This window comes from Ranitomeya imitator, chromosome 3 (genome assembly GCF_032444005.1).
Source record: "Ranitomeya imitator isolate aRanImi1 chromosome 3, aRanImi1.pri, whole genome shotgun sequence".
Taxonomy (NCBI): Eukaryota; Metazoa; Chordata; class Amphibia; order Anura; family Dendrobatidae; genus Ranitomeya; species Ranitomeya imitator.
In genome coordinates, this window is record NC_091284.1 from 541,726,135 (window position 1) to 541,748,441 (window position 22,307).

Sequence of the window (22,307 nt, forward strand, 5' to 3'; positions counted from 1 at the left end):
GTGTGCCCAAACAGTGGTTTACCCCCACACATGGGGTATCAGCGTACTCAGGAGAAACTGGACAACAACTTTTGTGGTCCAATTTCTCCTGTAACTCTTAGGAAAATAAAAAATTCTGGGCTAAATAATTATTTTTGAGGAAAGAAAACATTTATTATTTTCACTGCTCTGTGTTATGAACTTCTGTGAAGCACTTGGGGGTTCAAAGTGCTCACCTCACATCTAGATAAGTTCCTTTCGGGGTCTAGTTTCCAAAATGGGGTCACTTGTGGGGGGTTTCTACTGTTTAGCCACATCAGGGGCTCTGCAAACGCAACGTGACGCCCGCAGAGCATTCCATCAAAGTCTGCATTTCAAAACGTCACTACTTCATTTCCGAGCCCCAGCATGTGCCTAAACAGTGGTTTACCCCCACATATGGGGTATCAGCGTACTCAGGAGAAACTGGACAACAACTTTTGGGGTCAAATTTCTCCTGTTACCCTTGGGAAAATAAAAAATTGCGGGCTAAAAAATCATTTTTGAGAAAATAATTTTTTTTTTAATTTTCATAGCTCTGCGTTATAAACTTCTGTGAAGCACTTGAGGGTTCAAAGTGCTCACCACACATCTAGATTAGTTCCTTTGGGGGTCTAGTTTCCAAAATGGGGTCATTTGTGGGGGATCTCCAATGTTTAGGCACACAGGGGCTCTCCAAACGCGACATGGTGTCCGCTAATGATTGGAGCTAATTTTCCATTTAAAAAGCCAAATGGCGTGCCTTCCCTTCTGAGCCCTGCCGTGCGCCCAAACAGTGGTTTACCCCCACATATGGGGTATCTGCAAACTCAGGACAAACTGGACAACAAGATTTGTGGTCCAATTTCTCCTATTACCATTGGCAAAATAGGAAATTCCAGGCTAAAAAAATCATTTTTGAGAAAAGAAAAATTATTTTTTATTTTCATGGCTCTGCATTATAAACTTCTGTGAAGCACCTGGGGGTTTTAAGTGCTCACCACACATCTAGATTAGTTCCTTTGGGGGTCTAGTTTCCAAAATGGGGTCACTTGTGGGGGAGCTCCAATGCATAGGCACACAGGGGCTCTCCAAACGCGACATGGTGTCCGCTAACAATTGGAGATAATTTTCCATTCAAAAAGTCAAAAGGCGCGCCTTCCCTTCCGAGCCCTGCCGTGTGCCCAAACAGTGGTTTACCCCCACATATGAGGTATCGACGTACTCGGGAGAAATTGCTCAACAAATTTTAGGATCCATTTTATCCTATTGCCCATGTGAAAATGAAAAAATTGAGGCGAAAATAAATTTTTTGTGAAAAAAAAGTACTTTTTCATTTTTACGGATCAATTGCTCACTAGGCATCTAGATAAGTTCCTTGGGGGGTCCAGTTTCCAAAATGGGGTCCCTTGTGGGGGAGCTCCAATGTTTAGGCACACAGGGTCTCTCCAAACGCGACATGGTGTCCGCTAACGATGGAGATAATTTTTCATTCAAAAAGTCAAATGGCGCTCCTTCCCTTCCTGTTATGATTAGGTAATTCAGTACCACAATGGACATAGTAGTCAGAGCACATACAGTGATCTGACAATAACCCAAAAACATAGAACGAGCTCTGAGACGTGGGAACTCTGCTGACCGCAATCCCTAATCCTTTCCAACCACACTAGAAGCAGCCGTGGATTGCGCCTAACGCTCCCTATGCAACTCGGCACAGCCTGAGAAACTAGCTAGCCTGAAGATAGAAAATAAGCCTACCTTGCCTCAGAGAAATACCCCAAAGGAAAAGGCAGCCCCCCACATATAATGACTGTGAGTTAAGATGAAAAGACAAACGTAGGGATGAAATAGATTTAGCAAAGTGAGGCCCGACTTTCTGAACAGAGCGAGGATAGGAAAGGTAACTTTGCGGTCAACACAAAACCCTACAAACAACCACGCAAAGGGGGCAAAAAGACCCTCCGTACCGACTAACGGCACGGAGGTACACCCTCTGCGTCCCAGAGCTTCCAGCAAGCAAGAAAAAAACAAATAAGCAAGCTGGACAGAAAAAACAGCAAACAAAAATAACTCAAGCGAAACTTAGCTATGCAGAGCAGCAGGCCACAGGAACGATCCAGGAGGAAGCAAGTCCAATACTAGAACATTGACTGGAAGCCAGGATCAGAGCACCAGGTGGAGTTAAATAGAGCAGCACCTAACGACTTCACCACTACACCTGAGGAAGGAAACTCAGAAGCCGCAGTACCACTCTCCTCCACCAACGGAAGCTCACAGACAGAATCAGCCGAAGTACCACTTGTGACCACAGGAGGGAGCTCTGCCACAGAATTCACAACACTTCCGAGCCTTACCATGTGCCCAAACAGTGGTTCACCCCCACATGTGAGGTATTGGTGTACTCAGGAGAAATTGCCCAACAAATTTTAGGATCCATTTTATCCTGTTGTCCATGTGAAAATGAAAAAATTGAGGCTAAAAGAATTTTTTTGTGAAAAAAAAGTACTTTTTCATTTTTACGGATCAATTTGTGAAGCACCTGGGGGTTTAAAGGGCTCACTATGCATGTAGATAAGTTCCTTGGGGCGTCTAGTTTCCAAAATGGGGTCCCTTGTGGGGGAGCTCCAATTTTTAGGCACACGGGGGCTCTCCAAACGTGACATGGTGTCCGCTAAAGAGTGCAGCCAATTTTTCATTCAAAAAGCCAAATGGCGCTCCTTCCCTTCCAAGCCCTGCCGTGCGCCCAAACAGTGGTTTACCCCCACATATGAGTTATCAGCGTACTCAGGACAAATTGGACAACAACTTTCGTGGTTCAGTTTCTCCTTTCACCATTGGGAAAATAAAAAAATTGTTGCTGAAAAATCATTTTTGTGACTAAAAAGTTAAATGTTCATTTTTTCCTTCCATGTTGCTTCTGCTGCTGTGAAGCACCTGAAGGGTTAATAAACTTCTTGAATGTGGTTTTGTGCACCTTGAGGGGTGCAGTTTTTAGAATGGTGTCACTTTTGGGTATTTTCAGACATATAGACCCCTCAAACTGACTTCAAATGTGAGGTGGTCCCTAAAAAAAATGGTTTTGTAAATTTCGTTGTAAAAATGAGAAATCGCTGGTCAAATTTTAACCCTTATAACTTCCTAGAAAAAAAAAATTTGTTTCCAAAATTGTGCTGATGTAAAGTAGACATGTGGCTAATGTTATTTATTGACTATTTTGTGTCACATAACTCTCTGGTTTAACAGAATAAAAATTCAAAATGTGAAAATTGCGAAATTTTCAAAATTTTCGCCAAATTTCCGTTTTTTATCACAAATAAACACAGAATTTATTGACCTAAATTTACCACTAACATGAAGCCCAATATGTCACGAAAAAACAATCTCAGAACCTCTAGGATCCATTGAAGCGTTCCTGAGTTATTACCTCATAAAGGGACACTGGTCAGAATTGCAAAAAACGGCAATGTCTTTAAGGTCAAAATAGGCTGGGTCATGAAGGGGTTAAAGGGGCTGTCTGGCCGCATCCCTCCTACTAGGCTGCGCTCGGTGAGGTGTCTCCGGCGTCAGGTATGGGTGGTCATTTTGACCGCACATATGCAATATACACACTTTCTGCCACATTCTAACTAGACTGTCTGGCCTTGCTTAATACACTTGCATTGAGCAAGGCTGAGCTCATCTAGTCGTCATCCAGCAGCGGGCGCGTGACTACAAGTATGTGATTTGCATGTATGCGGTCATGTGACCAACTATATGGGCACAGCCTTGCTGAATGCAAGTGTATTTCGTGAGGCTGCACACAGTTTAGTAGGAATATGGCCAGAAGTATGCAAATTACATAATTGCAATTACATGACCGCCCATTCCTGGAGAAACCTCTCAGCGCGCACAATATAAGGATTCACAAGGCTGCAGTCACAGAGTGATTGCAGACTTGTAGCCTAAGGCCGGACAACCCCTTTAAGCATTTATGGCAAAACCAGTAACTGAGTTAGAGTAGTGGACAACCTCTGTAAGCCCTTAGCGTGCTGTCATGTTGCTTCTCTGAGCAGTTAACTGGAATGGCTCCACAACCATCTTGAAGGAGGTCCCTGTTCCCAGAGATGCTAAGTACTTGTTGGTTGCTTTGCCTTCACAGTGCCGTCCCACTTGCCACAAACCATCTCCATTGCGTTCAGGCGATTGTCAGGCCTTTTATCTGACAGCTTCCATCTCTCTTCTCAGTCACATAGCCAGGAGGTGGGTTAGGTATCATGATCCTGTTACAACACAACTGATGGTCCTACTAAGTGCAAAACAGATTTAACTGCATGGACTTGCAGAATGCTGTGGTACCAATGCTGGGTAATTGTGCCTTTAGTTTGGTATAAACCACTAACAGGGTCCCCAACAAAGCATCCTCACACCACCACATCTTCCCCTCCAAGCTTTACAGTAGGCATCACACGTAAAAAGCATCAGCTCATATTTTCTGCGTCTCACAAGGACATTGCAGTTAGTACCTAAAATCTTACATTTAGTCTGAATCTGAACAGAAAACCATACAGATTTCCAGTAATGTAATGTCCAGTCGTTGTGTTACTTGGCCCAAAGAACTCCCTTCTTGATTACTGTCCACAGCAGTGGCTTCTTTGCAGCAATTCGACCATAAAGACCTTCTTTTCAGAGACTCCTGCTGACAGTTGATGTTGAGATGAGATTGCTACTTGATGTCTGTACATCATTTATGAGGGCGATTATCGGAGGTCCTGTCATCTTGCAGTTTGAGTCTGGTAACTTTAATAAACCCTATTCTCAGCAGCATAGGTAATTCTTAGTCTTCCTATCCTTGGGTAGTCATCACAAGGGCCAGTTTCATCATACCAAGTTATGGTTTTCATGACTGTACATGAGGATACTTTCAAGGTTCTAGCAATTTTCAGGATTGAATGCCCTTCATGATTTAAAGTAATGATGGACTGTCATTTCACCTTTATTATTCAAGTGGTTCTTGCCATATTCTGGCTTAGAACAGTTACGGAATAGGGCTCAGCACTGTATGGAACTGTGCACCAACACTAGCTCTGCAAAACACGCCCGATGGCCTCAAACACTTTCTGAAGGTTGGGGGTTTCAAAAATGAACTCTTGCCAAGGCATGGAGATGCTTGGGAGAATGCCAAGGGGGTGTAAAGTTGTAATCTGAGTAAAAGGGGGGTACTTTGAGGATTAACACATTCTGGTTTATTTCACACAATATGTTTCTTTGCGCTTTGTTATTTCTTTATGTATCTCTTTGTTGTTTTTCTGAATTTAATCCTAATCTATAATGTGCACATTTCAAAGGGACAACGAAAAACCACTGCATGCACAGGTGTGTCCAAAATTTGGGACGGGAAAAAAAAATTGGCATTTTACAAGCATTTTAACTCTAATACAAACCCTGGGAATACACTGGTAAGCAAATAGCTGCTCACTAATTACAGCAGAACACAAGCATTGACTATTCAGCATCTGGAAGGCTTCCAAAACCAGGATCATCAACACTGGCCATCTCTGGGCTGCTTTATGCACCCTGCGTGGGAGATACTGAATAGACAGTATGTGTCAGGGAATAAAAGACAAAGATTTATAGCAAACACAACATTTTAATGAAAAGTAACTTTACAGCAGATGATATGGTTCCAGATTATACAACACTTCTATCTTTTTAGAGGAGACCAGAAATCTTTATTGCGACTCATTCGAATATGTACAGTCTATACAAGTGCTGAATATTACACAAAAAGGGACATTTCTAACAACCAGATAAGTTACAGTTTAAACCCAAGGAATAAAAACCGCGACTTGCCTGGGTGTCCTTCTCAACACTTTTTATGGCTCCCCAGTACTATATACAATACATATACACACACTTCATTTCATTTGCAGTCTTGATGGAGTCTTCTTCACATCTTGGCAAAATAAGGACTAACTTTGCTCCATGCCGGCCATGAGAGATAAAGCCAAAGATTCCACTAAGACAATGAAAGTAGTAAATATAGTCAGTAACAACCCGCAAGAGTTTTGGCCGTGTTCATAGTAAGTAAATTTAATAGTTTGAGCAATGAGGATGTGATTTCATGCTAACTACCTTATGTATTTAATACGTACTTTTGGTGTGTTTTTCTATTAACGCAATTGCATAAAACGCATAAATAAAAACAAGCTATTTTTTTTTTTTTTAATTTATTTTTTTTTTTTACAATGAAATATTTTGGGGAGATCCCCTGCAGAAAAAAAAACCACTATGGAAAAAAAGAAGTATTTACATGAGGAGGGGACGTAGCTTTAGGGTACGTTTTTACATTCCGTGGATCCATAGCAAACCCACAACCAAACAAGTCATAACATTCCGGTATAAGGGCTCCTTCACAAGTCAGTGATATTTTTCATATGCAAAAAATACAGTCTGTGTTTTGATCAATTTCATTAGAGTTTGGCCAGGGTGTCAGTTTAGATTTTCATCAGGTTTTTTTGGATGAAAAAATGAACTAACATAGATTTCGCAATCTGTTTATATGGCATCCGAGTGCTGTCCAACTTTTTCATGGACCCATAGACTTGCATTGGTGAGACTGATCCACCACTCGGATCAATATAGGATATCTCCATTATTTTTGTACTGACCATTCGGTCCGATAAAAGAAAAAAAAAAATAGAAAAATCAGACATATTAACTACATAAAAAGTCTATCATGAACAGAGTTCTCCGTGAAAAACATTGATAGCACTCGTACAAGAAAAATAACATGTGAAGAAGGCTTTAAATGTGGATTTGTCAAAGATAAAAACAGTTACATCATATGATGACTCACTAACTGATGCAATCATCTACCGGAAAAGATGTGGACTCGAAAGCTGAACCCACATCTGGCCCTACAGATGATGGCTGTGTTATTCAGCCTCGAGCACCTTGGTTGAGCCGAGCCTGGCTTGCGGCTCTCAACCTGTTAAATGCCACTTTCCATGTCGGACAGCAGCATTTACAGCACGCCAGCACAGTGGCACGTCACTCTATGTTCCCATCGGCGCGCCCGTGACACATTCTTAAGGGACTGAAAATCCCCATGCTTGTCATGTATGTACTCCTGTGAAGGCCAGCTTGTAGCCGACGTTCATAGGAGACCGCGATTTTCGGTATACATAGCGGTACTGTATCATTGCTATGTATAGTACAAGCGATCGGATGATCACAAGTTCAAGTCCCCTAAGAGAACTAACAGATAGAGAAGGAAGTGAAAAAAATATGGTTTTAAAAATATGATTGGAAAAAAAAGTTAGAGAAAAAAAAATAACTGTGGAAGTGCAGTTTTTTCGCAATTTCACTATACTTGGAATTTTTCATGCTGTTCGGTACATCATATGATAACATGCATGGAGTCATAAAAAGTACAACTCATCCTGCAAAACAAGCCCTCGTACAGCCATGTGGACGAAAAAATAAAAAAGTTATGACTCTTGAAAGAAGGTGAGGAAAAACTAACATAAAATTGGAAATTGCCCATGGCGGGAAGGGGATTAATAACCTCATTGACAACATGGCAGTAATGCTCGGTCCTGAATATTGTTTGCATTTTTTCATCATTTACATACATACTTACAGTGTGGAAACGACCCTCTGCAGACGGCTTTATTTAATACTTTCACAAGAAACTTGTGGCAATTTGTAAAATCAGATTCCATTTTCAGGATAGATTCCGCTCTTAATATATATTGAAAAAAAATGATATGTTAGCACACGATTTTCACACATTTAACAATTCACCAAACACTTTAAGCCAGAAAGCTGCCACGTCAAACGCTTTCATTTTTGTGCAACACATTGAGAAAAAACATGGGGCCTTATAGTGTTGGGACATTAGCGCTGTAAAAAATGGGTAAAAGCGCCACAGGGTCTTATCCAGGTGTAAAAAGGTAAAAGATAAGGGTGAAAGGCTGACGTGCTCCCCTTATAGGCTTGTGTGACACAACCACTATTATGGCATAAGCTGCTGCAACATCCAAAGATGATCACAGTGGTAATGTACAGACAGGAATAGCGGATTTCTACCGCGCTGCAAGATCCGAAGACAAAATTATTAAAAAACGGAAAATGGTTTATTGTCATCGAGTTTCACAGTCAATATTGACTCCTTCCACATGTGGGACTCCTGAGGACATTTTTATAAAAACAGGGTGAGGTTAGTGGGGGGGGGGGGGGGGTTAAGGGGGGGTAGTAGGCAAAGATTCACCATATTATACATCCGATAATGGCAGAAATTCTAGAAGAAATAGTCTCCAGGTCTCGGCGAGTTCATCTTTGACGCTTGTGCCCAGACAGCCTCGAAGATGTGCCAAATTCATTAAGAGTTGTGTGCCTATTAATGACTTAGGCATTTAATACACCAGTCCTGATTAACACTGTGCTGGCTTTAGATGTGCCAGTCTTAATGACTTTTCCCCTGCATGCGTCCAGCACTCGGTCAAATAATCTACTTATCTGATCTGCCAAACCGTCTAAATTATAAACTCAAGATTACAGAACTGGTTAATACATTGTACAGAGAAGATTCACTTAGTCTTAAAGGGATTGCCAGCACAGAATGACCGTTCAAGTCATGTACAGCCATTTGCTTCATAGCGGGCCAAACATTTAGCCACACCTTCCCACCTGCTTGTTTTCCAACTATCTCTGCCCTCCTTCTTTGATTGACAGCTCTGGTTTCATAGAGCTAGAGAAGGGAGAAAACAACCAGGCGGGAAGATGTATATAAATGGTAGCCCACGCCATGATTCACTGAGTGCCTGTACTTGGTTTCAACAGTCATTCTGAGCTTACAAAGTCTCTTTAAAGGGAACCTGTCAGGCGATTCATACTGCCCGGCAGCAGGAATCACGACCCGACTGCACTATTGCAGCCAGGAATATATTTTTATCTGAAACGCTTCACCATTTCAGAAATGAGTTACTGTAAAGTTCGGCAGCATCAGACAAGTCTCATCTCAGGCTATGGTCCTTGGCCGTCTCTTCCCAGCGCCACAGCAGGTGGCTGACCGATATCTCCCTCTGTACCTTTCAATCACCTGCATCAGGGCCACGGACGACGCTGGATTAGTCTAGTCTACAGCTGGATCTTTAAAGAATATCTTGTCTGAAATGGCGGAGCGTTTCAGAGAACTATGTACGTGGCTGCTATGGTGCCCCCATGCTGCGATTCATGCAGCCCGCGGTTTGTGCTCCCTTTAACTCACCAGCCATCTAATGTAGCCACACTCTCGCCAAGGCCAATGGCAGGGGGAATGGACAAGCATGTCCAGCTTTAGTTTCAATTTTCCATCATTTTACTTACTTCCATGCTCCAAAACCAGCATGCCAGCGGTCCGCAAACATCAGCACAACGTTCATTACTTTCATTATTGCTTCTTTTACAGAGCTCACCTGAAAGGAAAAGTAGCGGCACATTCAAAAATATTTAATTATCAAATTCTATGGAGAGCAGGGTTTTTTCAAGTAAATAAAAAAAAATAACCAGTTGTGAAAAGGAAGCTAAAAATATGTCAAATGTATAAATATGCACACATTTTATGTTACACATAAGAAGGGGTAAGGACAAGAAAAGCGTCTACTGTGGCTACCGAGCTGGATGCCCCATCAGACACCATTTTCAGCTTTATTTCAGCAGACTTAGAATTTCAGGCTCCTTACATCAATTAATAATTCTTGCTCATAATTTACGTTGGCAGATTTAGTGAATCTACAGATACAATGGAAGCAGGAATCCTCAGTAGCCCGCCAGTCTCAGGATGAAGGAGATTTTCCCAAACCAGGTCGTCATATATAAACAAATTTAAAAAATCCAACATCATCTTTTCCTACCTTTTCCCTTAAAAGACACCGATCATGAATGGTAGACAGATATCTATAATGAATTTTTATTAGTTGGTCCAGATCTTTTGCTTCCTCTACTTGATGTTGAAATTCCAGTCCTGTGCTATGAAGAATCTATAAAAATATATATATTCTTATTTAATAAATGCACAGGTCCTTCTGACTTACTTTTCCTTATTATATACGATTTTGGAATGCGATTACGGCTATTCATAAGTTAATCATGCATTTCTACTTAAATACAAAGATTTGCATCCATAGAATATAAGAAAGGATTACGCTGTAGAATATAAAACTGCACAGCAGTCATTAAACCGCCCCATCCTTCTCCCTATATTACTGATAGATAAAATGCCAACCCTCGTCATCATGTAATTGTGTAAGCTGTTGACAAAATGCATAAGCTTGACTCGGAGGAGAAACATGCGATGGATTTGCTGTTCCTTAGATTCCGTTTGTGTTACTAGATAACCAAGAAGATGTTGCTGCACAGATCTGGATTCATTCTTTGGAGATTCCTTCTCCGCCATGCTGGCAAGTGCTGTGAAAATATCAGTAATAAACCATTACAGGCATAACAATATTGACTTCATTTAACCCCTTAGTGACTGAGCCAACTTGTACAATTCTGACCACTGTCACTTTATGTGGTTATAACTCTAGAACACTTTAACGGATCTCACGGATTCTGAGACTATTTTTTCATGACATTGTACTTCCTGATAGTGGTAAAATTTATTCGATATTACTTGCTTTATTTATGAAAACAAACGGAAATTCTGCAGAAACTTAGAAAATGTAGCAATTTTCAAAATTTAAATTTTTGTGCCCTTAAATCAGAGAGATGTCATACAAAATACTTCATAAATAATATTTACCACATGTCTACTTTACATCAGCACAATTTTTGAAACCACATTTTTTTTTTTTGGTTAGGAAGTTGTAAGGGATAAAAGTTGACCAGCGAGTTTTCATTTTTACAACAAAATTTATAAAACTTTTTTTTAATTTTTTTTTTTTTTTTTTTTTTTTTTAGGGACCACATCACATTTGAAGTCCCATTCTAAAAACTGCACCCCTCAAGGTGCTCAAAACCACATTCGAACATTTTACTTCAGAACCAATTATTTTAATTTTCACAAGTGTAAAAAGAGAAAAGGAACGATAAAGTTTGTTGTGCAATTTCTCCTGAATACGCAGATACCCCATATGTGGGGAAAAAAACGCTGTTTGGGCACACGGCAGGGCTTGGAAGGGAAGGAGTGCCGTTTGAATTTTTCAACGCAGAATTGGCTGCAATTGAGATCGGACGCCAAGTTGCGTTTGGAGAGCCCCTGATGTGCCTAAACAGTGGAAACTCCCCACAAGTGACCCCATTCTGGAAGCTAGACCCCAAGGAACTTATCTAGATGTGTGGTGAGCACTTTGAACCCCCAAGTACTTCATAGAAGTTTATAACGTAGATCTGTAAAAATAAAAAATTATTTTTTTCCACAAAAATTATATTTTCGCCAATTTTTTATTTTCCCTTGAGAACAATGAGAAATTGAACCCCAAAAGTTGTTGTGCAATTTCTCCTGAGTACGCTGACACACTATATGTGGGGGTAAACCACTGTTTGGGTGCATGGCAGAGCTCAGAAGGGAAGGAGCGCCATTTGACTTTTTAATCTCAAAATTGGCTGGAATTGAGATCGGACGCCATATCGGGTTTGGAGAGCCCCTGATGTGCCTAAACAGTGGAAACCCCCAACAACTGAGCCCATTTTGGAAACTAGACCCTCAAAGATTTTATCCAGGGGTATATTGAGCAATTTGAATCCACAGGTACAACACAATTGATAACATTATGTTGTCAAATTGAAAAAGTTCATTTTATTCACAAAAATCTGAATTTCTCACTTTTGTCAGAGATTACACCAAAAAGTGGACCCCACAATTTGTTAGGCACTTTCTTATGAGCGTGGTGATATCCCATATGTAGTCAAAAAGTTCTGTTTGGACAAATGGCAGGGCTCGGACAGGAAGTGGCATAATGTGATAAATTTGGCTTTATTTGAAAGATTGTCATATTTGCAGAGCCTGCGTGGTTCAAGAGCAACAGAAAACCCCCTTTAATGTCATTTTTTTTATAAATTGTACCCTCTAGTCTATTTATCTAGGCAGCTAGTGAATAGTTTGATGCCGCCATTTTTTATGCAGTTCATGCAACACAAGTTTGAAAATTTATAATTTGCATTTTTTTCACTGTCTCTTTTAGAATTCTTTTTTGTAAGTTCTGAGGAACATATCTTAAATTTTATTGCAATAGTTTTTATCTGTTCAGAAATATATCCAATATGGCATCAATGTGAGTACTGGACACACGGCTGTGTCTAAAATAGATGGCACACCATTCGGTCTTTAGGGTAAAACTGAAGTTCCAGGACCCATTCAAAGCTTACAAAGACATTGAGCAAACGAGAAAATCCCTCCAGGATTTATTGCTCACAGAGGGCGGCATGCTCCTAAAAACACATTGACTGATTATAAAATTGGTCTTGTTAACAAAACAGTAGTCCCACATTTGCGTATATTGTAGCAGGAAGAATAAACTGTACTGGAATGAAGGGCAAAATGTGGAGGAAAATGCAGCCAACTATGTGACAAAGCTGACTTTGTTCCAAAGATGAAAGAACAAAAGCAGCTAGAATGGCAGACACTTTCAGAGACTGGTAGTACAACGTTCGTTTAGCGCCATCAATCCCTATATGAGAGACGAATGTGCCAATAAATGTGGTACACCATAGCAGATGCCCACCCACCAAGGTAGGAACTGCTATATGCACAAATCAAGAAAGTACAATACAGTAACAAGAAACCGTAAAGTATTGTCTGGTACCAGAGGTTCGGCAAGAACCATACAGTAAAGCCCATAGTGTAGAAGTTGGAACTTCCTCATTATTAGAGATCCTCCAATAAAATGATCATGCCTGTTATTATTATTATTATTATACATTTTTATAGCGCCATTTATTCCATGGCGCTTTACATGTGAATACGGGGCAAATATAGACAAATACATTAAACATGAGCAGATAACAAGGCACACGAGTACATAAGGAGGGAGGACCCTGCCTGTATCACCAACATAAATATAAATAATATAAATGGAAACAAAAGTTTTGTGTAGCAAGACAGTCGTAAAAACAGTCAGGCCATGTGCACACGTTCAGGTTTTTTCGCGCTAAAAACGCTATAAAAACTCATTAAAAACGCATACATTATGCATTCTATCATTTAGAATGCATTCTGCATGTTTTATGCACATGGATGCGTTTTTTTCCGCGAAAAAAACGCATTGCGGTAAAAAAATGAGGATGTTCATTATTTTTGCTGATTTTCTGCGTTTTTCCCGCAATTCTATGCATTTGGGGGAAAACGCACACAAAACGCACCAAAATTGCGGTAAAATCGCGGTAAAAACGCATGCAGATTTCTGACAGAAATGTCCGGTTTTTGTCAGGAAAATTTCTGCAAGAAATCCTGACGTGTGCACATACCCTCAAAGTTAGATAAAATGGTCAAAATTCTTGTGAGTAATCAAGTCCTAGAATTAATTTTCATTTGGCCTGACTTTTCAAGAACATTTGTGGGGTCTACACTCTGGAGTGTACAGACGTGGGTACATGGATGAGAATTTGTTGGAATAGTAATTTGGTATGCGATTGATCAAGTCCTGGAATTGTGAAATGGGGTAAAATGGGATTTACTGATGAAAATATTCTCTTAATTACTTGTTCCATAAAAAATGACTACTGGGGCCCACTAAGCAGAAAATATAAATTATTGAAAAAAACAAAAACTAATAATTGTAAGATGTGTGGTAGGTCTCAAAACAGGGAGAGATACAAAAGATTGGTAGGGATGGGCACGTGGGGCAATAGTACCGGGACTCCTTCTACCGTGCTTCCTACAAACTCGGCATCTCTTTTGGGGATACTTTTGGGTGGGAATGACAGGAACACGCGAAGGAAAATGGCGCTCTGCAAGTCTCCAGGTATCCTCAGAATCGAAGGTTTCCCCTTATGCCATCAACAATCTTTTCCTGGAACGGAAGGAAAGTGAGCGATCCTTAGGATTTTTTATACAGTACGAAACTGTTATAGGTAGTAATCTGGATGAGGTAGATTGCTACCTTTTTGTACCAGGCCCTGGTCTTCTGCTTCACCAGGTATGGATGCAGAACCTGGCATGACAGGTCAACACCACCCATAAATTTGTTGTAATCTGTGACAGATTGGTTTCTGTTTGTCCCTGGTGGTGCCCCTGTCTCTGACCGGCACAGTGGTGTCCACATACAGTGTGGTCAGAAAGTAGATGTCCTTTCTGTCATTCCATTTCACTGCAAGAAGTTGATCACTTGTGAGTGAGAATGACGCCCCTTCTCCAAACATCTGGACACCAACTGTGATGAAAACCGCACTTTGTTTTTCCTGACTGTCCCACAGGCCCCTGTATTTGCAACGTGGAGAGATTTGTATAGGGGGATGCTCGTGTAATAATTGTCCATATACACATGGTATCCTTGATGGAGAAAGGGCGTCATTAGCTCCCAGACAATTTTGCCTGGGATACCAATTGTCTGGGGGCAGTTTGGGGGGTTGATTTGGTGGTCCCTACCTTCATAGATTAGGAAGGTGCAAGTGTACCCTGATGAGCTCGCACATGTTTTATACAGTTTGCCACCATATTTGGTTTGCTTGGAGGGGAAAAATTGGCGGAATGACAGACGGCCCTTGTAACTCTTCAAGGACTCGTTGACTGCCACATTTTTGCTCAGGGGTATAGGAATTTAGAAATTAATTTTGTAGGAGGGAAATTAGGGTTCTTAATTTTTGTATCTTGGAGGTCTCCTGCAGCTGGACTCCCAGCGATCAGTAAGATAATTCCTATTCCACTTATCTGAGATAACCTAGTAAGTTACGTCAACCCGTTTAAGTGAATACCTTGGTAAAACTTTTCACAACTATTCCAATTCTAATAAAACCTTAAGAGAAAGAAAGTGTTCTTACCATTAAATTGCAGGACGTCCAAACTGTATTTTGCCCATTTTATCAGTAGCAAAAGCAGAAAGATCTGATTATAAATCTTTTGGCACTCTGAGCTTATAACAATATCAACAGGCCAAGGCACCTAAACCAAAAGGAACAAGACGGGCAGATGAGAAGACACATTGCATATCTAGCAGCAAGACCTTTAGACCCAATACAAGGCTGATTATATGCAGGATTGGATTTACGAGGCTGGGTATGTACTGGATACAATATGGCGCCACCTTAGAACTCAGTACAAGGCCGGGTATGTACTGGATACAATATGGTGTCACCTTATAACTCAGTACGAGGCCGGGTATATACTGGATACAATATGGTGTCACCTTATAACTCAGTACGAGGCCGGGTATGTACTGGATACAATATGGTGTCACCTTATAACTCAGTACGAGGCCGGGTATGTACTGGATACAATATGGCGTCACCTTAGAACTCAGTACGAGGCCGGGTATGTACTGGATACAATATGGTGTCACCTTATAACTCAGTACGAGGCCGGGTATGTACTGGATACAATATGGCGTCACCTTAGAACTCAGTACAAGGCCGGGTATGTACTGGATACAATATGGTGTCACCTTATAACTCAGTACGAGGCCGGGTATATACTGGATACAATATGGCGTCACCTTATAACTCAGTACGAGGCCGGGTATGTACTGGATACAATATGGCGTCACCTTAGAACTCAGTACGAGGCCGGGTATGTACTGGATACAATATGGCGTCACCTTAGAACTCAGTACGAGGCCGGGTATGTACTGGATACAATATGGCGTCACCTTAGAACTCAGTACAAGGCCGGGTATGTACTGGATACAATATGGTGTCACCTTATAACTCAGTACGAGGCCGGGTATATACTGGATACAATATGGCGTCACCTTATAACTCAGTACGAGGCCGGGTATGTACTGGATACAATATGGCGTCACCTTAGAACTCAGTACAAGGCCGGGTATGTACTGGATACAATATGGTGTCACCTTATAACTCAGTACGAGGCCGGGTATATACTGGATACAATATGGCGTCACCTTATAACTCAGTACGAGGCCGGGTATGTACTGGATACAATATGGTGTCACCTTATAACTCAGTACGAGGCCGGGTATGTACTGGATACAATATGGCGTCACCTTAGAACTCAGTACGAGGCCGGGTATGTACTGGATACAATATGGCGTCACCTTAGAACTCAGTACGAGGCCGGGTATGTACTGGATACAATATGGTGTCACCTTATAACTCAGTACGAGGCCGGGTATGTACTGGATACAATATGGCGTCACCTTATAACTCAGTACGAGGCCGGGTATGTACTGGATACAATATGGCGTCACCTTATAACTCAGTATGAGGCTGGGTATGTACTGGATACAATATGGCGTCGCCTTATAACTCAGTATGAGGCCGGGTATGTACGGGATACAATATGGCGTCACCTTAGAACTCAGTATGAGGCCGGGTATGTACTGGATACAATATGGCGTCACCTTATAACTCAGTACGAGGACGGGTATGTACTGGATACAATATGGCGTCACCTTAGAACTCAGTACAAGGCCGGGTATGTACTGGATACAATATGGTGTCACCTTATAACTCAGTACGAGGACGGGTATGTACTGGATACAATATGGCGTCACCTTAGAACTCAGTATGAGGCCGGGTATGTACTGGATACAATATGGCGTCACCTTAGAACTCAGTACGAGGACGGGTATGTACTGGATACAATATGGTGTCACCTTATAACTCAGTACGAGGCCGGGTATGTACGGGATACAATATGGCGTCACCTTAGAACTCAGTATGAGGCCGGGTATGTACTGGATACAATATGGCGTCACCTTAGAACTCAGTATGAGGCTGGGTATGTACTGGATACAATATGGCGTCGCCTTATAACTCAGTATGAGGCCGGGTATGTACGGGATACAATATGGCGTCACCTTAGAACTCAGTATGAGGCCGGGTATGTACGGGATACAATATGGCGTCACCTTAGAACTCAGTATGAGGCCGGTTATGTACTGAATACAATATGGCGTCACCTTATAACTCGGTACAAGGCCAGGTATGTAAAAGATACAGTATGCAGTTACCTTATAACTCAGTACGAGGCCATCCAATGTATGTACCGGAAGTTTCTTCTTAGCCAAATCAACATTTTCAAAGAAGATGGATAACCTGTATGTGAACAGACAATTATGAGAATACAAGCAACAGGGCCCATGCTATCGCTTCAGGAGTGCGGTGAAATTAACATATGTGAATGCTTAGTGGTGCTGACAAGAGCAGCGGACACCGTTTGGCTTTCAAACATATCTGTTCTATATCATCCCTCTGCATTTTTGTATGGTGATGAGGCCAAATATTTTTAGTTATTTTTTTGTTGAGTACAGTTAAAATGACAAATCCCGAAGCAGTGCCTCAGTGGTATGAACTATGTACATACCAGTTACCAGTAGTAGACAGTATCTTTGTGTCTCAGATAGTAGACAAAATTGATACACAGTATAGATCTGTAGAGAGGTTTGTGCTGCGTGAGGTAATCAAAAATCGTGAGTAAGTATGCGTGGGGGCCCCGCCATTTATGGCTGTTACTGGGAATAGCAGTGACTTATATATCTGTCACTTGTGCAGGCGCAGTTCTAGGCCGTAAGGCTGTTACTGCGGCTGCACAAGTAAAACAGACGTCACCGCTATTCCCCACGCAGGCGCGGTAACAGCCGCATCGTTACCGTACATGCGTGGGTAGAGTGCGCAGTTGTGGCCGTTACTGCGCATCCGCGGGAATAGCGGTGACGTGAATGTCACTTGCGCAGGCACAGTTCGTGGCCTCGCGGCCATGAACTGCGCCTGCGCAAGTAGCATACACGTCACCGCTATTCTCGCGCATGCGTAGTAACGACGCGGCAACGAAATGCTCCTGTGCAAGTGACACTGTCGCGGTGCCTTATGGGATTTGGGGACAGCGGCCGGAAGTCCCAAGTGGTGATTATATATGTAGATATTCTCTTTCCTTTGGTAAAACAAATCTATTCAGGATGGATTTGTTTTTATTTGTGCAGAGCATTCAATCATACATGCCAGTCCCTATCCCTAAGGGGGCTCATTATCTAGTTTCCCCCCCATCTCAGACATTCACTAGGACAAACATCACAGTAAACGAATTAACCTATCAGTTTGGCTCAAGATTGTGAAAGTGCTCAAAGAATCTACAAACTCCAGGCACATTTTCCCTTTGGTGTTATGTGTAGCTAAGTTCCCAGTGCTATGGCTACAATGCTGTTTAATGCTGTAAAAATAAAATGCCTAAGAAAGTAAAAATTACCTGTCATTTCAGACAACTTTCCAGGATGAAATGCAATGTTTCTGTACATGAGGAATAACACCGCTTCTATTATATGATTCTATCCTGCATATTTCACCAGCTTTTCCTCTGTACTATGATGGCTCTCATACATGGTAAATAGACATGAGGGATTCCTACTCTGCTGTTTCTATGTAGCACACAGACAGAAGCAGTAGCAGCCATATGAAGGACATTATACAGCAGTACTGAGCAGCCTAGCTGTGAATCCAGCTCTGAGAAGAGGTAAAATACTTACTAGAATGCTGGGTTTATGTATCTCCCTCAGCTTGTTCTCTTATTCTGCTAATATCACATTCCCTACCCTCTGCATAGACTATATATAGGCAGCTGTAATCTGATTGTGAACTTGCTCTCTGTCTTGCTTTGACCAAGACAGATGTTAGTTGTTTTTGACATTCTCGAGGCAGTGATGAGAGGAAGAGGCAGCTAATGAGTGGAGAAAGAAGTACAGTTCTCTGATCAGATAGATGACAAAGTTTCTTACATCTGCCAGTACTACTAATTTATGACGTTTGCAGAAACTACAATGACCATTTAATAAACATGACCATGCTTTATAAAGTTCATCCATTCTGTGCATCCGGTCAACATAAATATGGAATTTTGTGGAGTCACCGACTGTTCTCTCTACACTCGGTTTACAAAAGCATCACCTGACTTGCTATTCAATTACGGTACATAACGTTTTTCTCATTTCTTACCGAGTACTGTCCTCTGGGTACCGCTGACTGACCGCTTCCTGCAGCTGCACATTTAGGAAGACAACGTTCTGCCATTGTTCCTTCTCTCTTATTTTATCAAATATGGAGGTGTAGAAATCATACATCGTATCTCCAGCTTCAAGTAGGAAAAAATTTCTCATTGATTGTAGATATTCGACCAGCCTAAAAAAACAAAAATATTGTCACATTACCTACATTCCAGGAGAGGATCTAAACATAACTGTCCAAAAACCGCTAACCAAAGGGAGAACACTTCATGAAACAAAGTACATAAAGACAATTGATAAATAAATCTCATGTCAGGAAGTGTACAAAGCAAAGAAGATGTGAATTATCCATAAAAAAAAAAAAAATCTATTAAAAACAGTGAAAATCTAAAACAATAAGGTATCTCATGCCAAAAGAGGGACGCAGGAATAATACAATAAATAACAGTGCATACAGACAAGCACGATAGTACCAATATATTTGTGTAGGTAGATCACAAAGTGATTTAGTGCAGTTTACAGAATTTAATGCTAGAGTTAATAGGCCAAATGATAATTATGGTGAAAAGCACCAATCATTAGTCTACATAACACAAATGCACTGAAAAATATATTAGACTAGCGGTTGGTGCTTTTCACAATAATTATTATTGTCATCATTTAGCGTATTAACTCTAGCATTAAATTATGTGAACTGCATTAAATAACTTTGTGATCTACCTACACAAATATACTGGTACTACTTTGTTTAAGAATCATGCTCGTCTGTATCCACTGTTATTTAATGTATTATTCCTGCTTCTGTCTTTTGGGATGAGTTACCTTATTGTTTTAGATTTTCTGTTTTAAATATGAATTATCAATAAAACAAATAGGTTATCTTTGTTTTGTACACTTCCTAATCTGAGATTTATTTATCAATGGTCTTTATGTACTTATTCCAGGAGAGGAGTTGACTCCTAACATGCCAGCCACACCTCTCCAGCCCATTGATTACAGCAGTTAGCTGCTCATCTCTCTCTCTCAGCTTTTGACGAGCTACTCTCATCAGACCTGTGTAACCACAATCCTGTACCTGTGTGCTGGTTAACATGCACTATTAGCACAGTGTGTTAATATAGTAATAAGAATGAACACTGCAAACAAACTAATAATATCTGAATGTGTTACAGCAGAACTTGTGCGGAGCTTTACAGTTCCACTAATACTACAGCTCTGCTACTCACTACAAGGGTAACTCAAAAGAGAATTGCCTGCCCCACCAGAAACCACAAAGGGAATGAGTGGAGGGGCGTGATTTTCAGGGCCCAGGAGCAGACATGCTTTTACAGTAGCTCCTGGATTTTCCCTATAAAAGCAACTTTTTGGCATACATAAAGTGGACCTTTTTGGATTACAAGTGGTGGAAACACATCAGGACTATGCTACCATTTACAAAACGGGAGAAAGATTAATTTACGAAGAAAAAAGCCTTTATTTGAAGAAAAATAAAAGACTTGGTGAAATTGGGTATTACAGCTCCTTTGTCCTCTGTGAAGCTGAAAGCTAAAATGGCCACCCAAGAAGACTTGAACAATGAATCTTACAGAGTTCACAATACATCTACTGCAAGGAGGAACAAAACTTGGAAACATGAAAATACTGAAAATAAGGATACTTTATTGAATGATGCCCAGCGGATACAATTACAGCGGATTACAACAACATCTGAGACCAGGCTCTCCCCTTCTGCCGGGGCAGGGAGGAGAGATCACTAAAATCAGCTGTTCCCTCTGCAAGGTTACAGGAGAGAAGATCAGCCATCTGACAGGAGCCGGACCAGTGCCATCACCGGAGGTAAGCGCAGCGCCTCTGCTTATTACTGCAGGGGAAGCCCCACCTGTGCTGCGGTCGGTGAAGCCCTCTGCGGCTTCGTCGGTGCACCAGGACCTGGGAGGGGAGATTCCCACGCGTCATCGGGGTCTCCCTGCTGGCCGCCGGCAGAAAGAATAGAAGCCGGGACACAGCGGCAACGTCTGGAGCTACGTCACCGCTGCTCAGTTATACTGGAGAGGAGCGATCATCCCCGAAACTGCGGATGTCGCTCGGAGCTCTCCCTCATCATCGGGGCATAAGAGGGGATTCCCTCTCATATAATGGGAAATCCCTTCCAGCTCAGAGGGCTTGCCCTCAGACTGCGGCGGTGACAAGAGGCATATCACCGCTACGAAGGTATACTGGGACATGAGCCTAGAATATGGAACACGGAGGACCTGTGCAGGCTATGCCAGTCTCTCGTGATAGGAGAAGGAGCCATTATTTTTACAATGAAAATTCAACACACGACTTAGGGAAGAAGAAGAAGAAATGAGGAGTCCACAACACAGGAAAACAGAAGGAGAGGGAGAGTGCATATGTGCTACAAATACAAAGCAATTTGCAGCAACCTTTATTACTAAACAGATGTAGCACACCTAATTTGATTAGTATTTCTCAGCTAAATGCAAAGGATGGGCATTTATTAGAAGGTCATAATGACATGCAGTATCAACCCTTCATTGCATCCCATATTTCTTCTGACACGGTTATACCCATTTCTAATGATATGTCATAATATGATATGATAGGTCATAATGACATGCAGCATCAACCCTTCATTGCATCCCATATTTCTTCTGACACTTATACCCATTTCTAATGACATGGAGATATCTGAACACAATACAGCTAATTTACTGGACAGGTCATTGAATCTGAAACAACTAAATACAAAATCAGGAACATTCGTTGGTTTCTCTATTGGACAAAATTGGGGCTATTATTAAGGGAAAATGTGATGAGCTTTCTATTAAAGCACTTTCAGGTTATTCTATTGAAAATCTACCTAGTCACACCATTCATAGTGATATGGATAATGAGGCAGAAGTGAACGACACAAAATATTATAATTCAAAGGTGGGAATGGAGGGGTTTGACTCGGAGAATGTTATTGATACTTCGGTTTCCTCTGATTTGGACGAAAATTATTCTCTTAATGATATTGATTCTGAAGAAATCGCCTCTTCATGTTCGTACTCAGAGGGATCTATTGACTCCGAGAAATCTATATATTCAGGGAAGCTCTCAAAGCATTCAAACTACAGTAATTCTAAACAGGAACAATTTTGTAATGATGCTAGTGATTATTCCTCTTTATTCACAAAAATTGACAATCTATCTGCTTCATCAAACTCCCCCTCTGAAATTTTTATGATAAAT

General features: G+C 41.2%; 1 protein-coding gene across 1 annotated transcript in view; it reads right to left on the reverse strand.

The window, feature by feature from the left end:
• Positions 1–5,603: 5,603 nt before the first annotated feature.
• Positions 5,604–22,307, reverse strand: part of TUBGCP5 (tubulin gamma complex component 5) — a 117,971-nt gene continuing 101,267 nt past the window's right edge. The window contains exons 16-23 of the mRNA XM_069757846.1: positions 19,063–19,245; positions 17,088–17,172; positions 14,938–15,058; positions 10,244–10,425; positions 9,873–9,998; positions 9,346–9,434; positions 7,619–7,719; positions 5,604–5,992 (exon numbers count right to left, since the gene is read on the reverse strand). Coding sequence (XP_069613947.1) covers positions 5,946–5,992; positions 7,619–7,719; positions 9,346–9,434; positions 9,873–9,998; positions 10,244–10,425; positions 14,938–15,058; positions 17,088–17,172; positions 19,063–19,245 — 934 coding nt within the window. The 3' untranslated portion in view covers positions 5,604–5,945. The remainder of the gene's footprint in view (positions 5,993–7,618; positions 7,720–9,345; positions 9,435–9,872; positions 9,999–10,243; positions 10,426–14,937; positions 15,059–17,087; positions 17,173–19,062; positions 19,246–22,307) is intronic.